This window comes from Limulus polyphemus, unplaced genomic scaffold (genome assembly GCF_000517525.1).
Source record: "Limulus polyphemus unplaced genomic scaffold, Limulus_polyphemus-2.1.2 Scaffold7489, whole genome shotgun sequence".
Taxonomy (NCBI): domain Eukaryota; kingdom Metazoa; phylum Arthropoda; class Merostomata; order Xiphosura; family Limulidae; genus Limulus; species Limulus polyphemus.
The window spans coordinates 2,369-5,996 of record NW_013673099.1 but is presented as its reverse complement, the minus strand read 5'-3'; the positions used below and the strand labels follow the sequence as shown (position 1 = coordinate 5,996).

Sequence of the window (3,628 nt, the reverse complement as noted above, 5' to 3'; positions counted from 1 at the left end):
CTCATCCCACCAACTTTGGCCACTTCTGCAGTCATTAGTCTGGGATCCATTTTGATGCTCCTCTTGACAGCCCTTTTTGTCTTCTCCGATGGAACAGGACGACCCGGACGCTGCTCAGTTGTTTCCTTGCCGTGTTTCTTGAACTGCACGATGATTCTGTTGACTGTCGAAAGCTCCATAGTTTTTATAGTTACAGTGTTTCAAGTCTGCTAATGTGTATCTAACTTTATGGCATGGCTCCATAGTTTTTATAGTTACAGTGTTTCAAGTCTGCTAATGTGTATCTGACTTTATGGCATGACTCCATAGTTTTTATAGTTACAGTGTTTCAAGTCTGCTAATGTGTATCTAACTTTATGGCATGGCTCCATAGTTTTATAGTTACAGTGTTTCAAGTCTGCTAATGTGTATTTAACTTTATGGCATGGCTCCATAGTTTTTATAGTTACAGTGTTTCAAATCTGCTAATGTGTATCTAACTTTATGGCATGGCTTCATAGTTTTTATAGTTACAGTGCCAATTTTTATCTGACTTTCAGCTCCTGCTATTGGTAATTTTAGTACTCTATAAGAAGTTGGATGTATTGTTGGTGTAATTGATACTGATGTCATTGTTTTCAGTCCAAACAACATGTTTGAAACTTTACCCTTCTAGTAGGTGTTTCTAAAGTGTTGCACAAGTATTATTGAGTATACACCTGTCCATCACATGATAACAGTTAACGAGTCACTGTTTTAACTTCTTTTTTTTTTAATTTGAGACATTAACATTTTTAAATTTAATCATACAGTTGACCTGTTGGGCTCTGTGATGTTCAAAACCAGGTTAATTACATTTTAAACATGCTGATTTACAGACATTTTACTTTGTCATTTCTTTTTGACAACCCTAAATAATTATTTAGTTAATCCAATAGCTTGTATTGAAAACCTATTGTTTCCTTTGTTGTTGTTTTTCTAGGGAAAGTTATATGTTTTAAAGACATATATGGTCTTTTGATATACTTTTTACCCATTCAGCCTTGGACCTGCAGAACTGTGGGATTGGTGTTAAAGGTGCTGAAGCTTTTCTGGCCACCTTAGATGTCAACGTAGCTCTGGAAATTCTTGATCTCAGGGGAAACTCCAAGATAGGTAACATATTTGAGTTTTTTAAACAACCCATAATTCCATATAGATTTGAGATTGTTTTATCAGCTCCTTGTTTCAGTTAGTAGCCTTTATTAGGAGATCTACTCTCAGTGAAAATATTAGAGGGCTACGTATATTATCTAAGGATGATTTGGGACCCTCACCACATCGTTACAATCCACATCATACACTATCTGAAGTATATTATCTAAGGATGAGTTGGGACCCTCACCACATCGTTACAATCCACGTCATGCACTATCTGAAGTATATTATCTAAGGATGAGTTGGGACCCTCACCACATCATACACTATCTGAAGTACATTATGTAAGGATGATTTGGGACCCTCACCACATCATTATCGTCCACATCATACACTATCTGAAGTATATTATGTAAGGATGATTTGGGACCCTCACCACATCATTATCATCCACATCATACACTATCTGAAGTATATTATGTAAGGATGATTTGGGACCCTCACCACATTGTTATCATCCACATCATACAATATCTGAAGTATATTATCTAAGGATGATTTGGGACCCTCACCACATCGTTACAATCCACGTCATACACTATCTGATGATTGTGTATGTTGACAGTAGATTACAGTTTGTGTTGAACATGGTTTTTAGTTTACTTAATGCCAAATCTTGGTGAGTTACTTATCTTGGTCTTTATTTTTTATGTAGTCCTGAGGTCACTGATAAATGTCACTCAAGGGTGGACTGTGTTTTGTGATTTAGTAGGAACAAGCTTGTGATCATACCATATACACTTTTGTTAAAAGTGAGGGAAGGAGAGCAAGTTTAAGAACTAGTTAAGAAACATTTTTGCTAGAAAAATATTCAAAATGGGGTGGCACATGCCTCTTCTATCCCTCCTTATTAACCACGTGTGGATCATAAGCCTCTTCTATCCCTCCTTATTAACCACCTGTGGATCATAAGCCTCTTCTATCCCTACTTATTAACCACGTGTGGATCATAAGCCTCTTCTATCCCTCCTTATTAACCATGTGTGGATCATAAGCCTCTTCTATCCCTCCTTATTAACCACCTGTGGATCATAAGCCTCTTCTATCCCTCCTTATTAACCACCTGTGGATCATAAGCCTCTTCTATCCCTCCTTATTAACCACCTGTGGACCATACTGTAAATGAACTTGAAACTCAGGATATCTGTTTACTTTTTTCTTTACGAAGTTGCTTGGTTAGCTTCATAATTGTAATGTCAAATATCATTTCATAAGTCTTCCTAGTTGAGGGGAGATTTGTTTGTTCTAGTTGCTGTTTGAAAGCTAATTAGCTTTATAAAAACAACAGCTTTTAAAATATATTTACCTAATGGTGCCATACAAGCTGTAAGATGAGAGGTATTACGATTAAGCCTAAAAAAGAGGTAGAAGTAACTCATATCTGTTGTTCTGATCTAATATGCATTGCTATTTTCTCATGATTTAGCTCAGAAAGACAGTAACTCATTTTTTGGTAGAGTAACTATTGAAATGTATTATTAATTAACCCTATAATTATTGAATTCATTGTCTTTTTAAACTGTTTATGCACCAAATTGATTATGGGTCAACGGCTGTTGGATAGCATCCCTAGTAGTGTATGAAGCACATAAAAAAAGTTAAACAAACATATTTTTAATATTTCTTTTATACAGCTGTGGGGTGTTCTATATATATATGGTCACTTTTTCACATGGAGTGTCATAACAGGTCAAACTAATGTTACACAATATGTGGACCTCACTAGTAGTGGATGGTAAAAAACAAGATCAGGATTAAGTTTTTCCATGATGATCAGATCTATGATAAACATACGTCACATTATATACATCATCAAAACAAGATCAGGGTTAAATTTTTCCATGATGATTAGATCTACGATAAACATACGTCACATTATATACATCATCAAAACAAGATCAGGGTTAAATTTTTCCATGATGATCAGATCTATGATAAACATACCTCACATTATATACATCATCAAAACAAGATCAGGGTTAAGTTTTTCCATGATGATTAGATCTACGATAAACATACGTCACATTATATACATCATCAAAACAAGATCAGGGTTAAGTTTTTCCATGATGATTAGATCTACGATAAACATACGTCACATTATATACATCATCATACTGATTGGGATGTAACTGTAGTATATATCATTTGTGCTCTTGTAATCTTTTTACAGGAGGACAGTTAATACAAAAAATCTTGGAGAAGCTCAAAAGAAATAATGAAGGAAAGCTGTGTGAGGTAAAGTGAAGTAATAATTATAATTAGTGTGATCAAGGTAAAGTGAAGTAATAATTACATTAAATAATGTGTCCAATGTAAAGTGAAGTAGTAATTACCATAAGTAGTGTGTCCTCCATAGTAAAGTGAAGTAGTAATTACCATAAGTAGTGTGTCCTCCATAGTAAAGTGAAGTAGAATTACCATAAGTAATGTGTCCTCCGTAGTAAAGTGA

General features: G+C 34.8%; 1 protein-coding gene across 1 annotated transcript in view; it reads left to right on the top strand.

Annotated features, from left to right (window-relative positions):
- The window catches only part of LOC111089823 (centrosomal protein of 78 kDa-like), a gene marked incomplete at its 3' end in the record, with an annotated part of 15,840 nt that extends 12,426 nt beyond the window's left edge, over window positions 1–3,414 (top strand). The window contains exons 7-8 of the mRNA XM_022402960.1: window positions 1,021–1,134; window positions 3,350–3,414. Coding sequence (XP_022258668.1) covers window positions 1,021–1,134; window positions 3,350–3,414 — 179 coding nt within the window. The remainder of the gene's footprint in view (window positions 1–1,020; window positions 1,135–3,349) is intronic.
- Window positions 3,415–3,628: the final 214 nt, after the last annotated feature.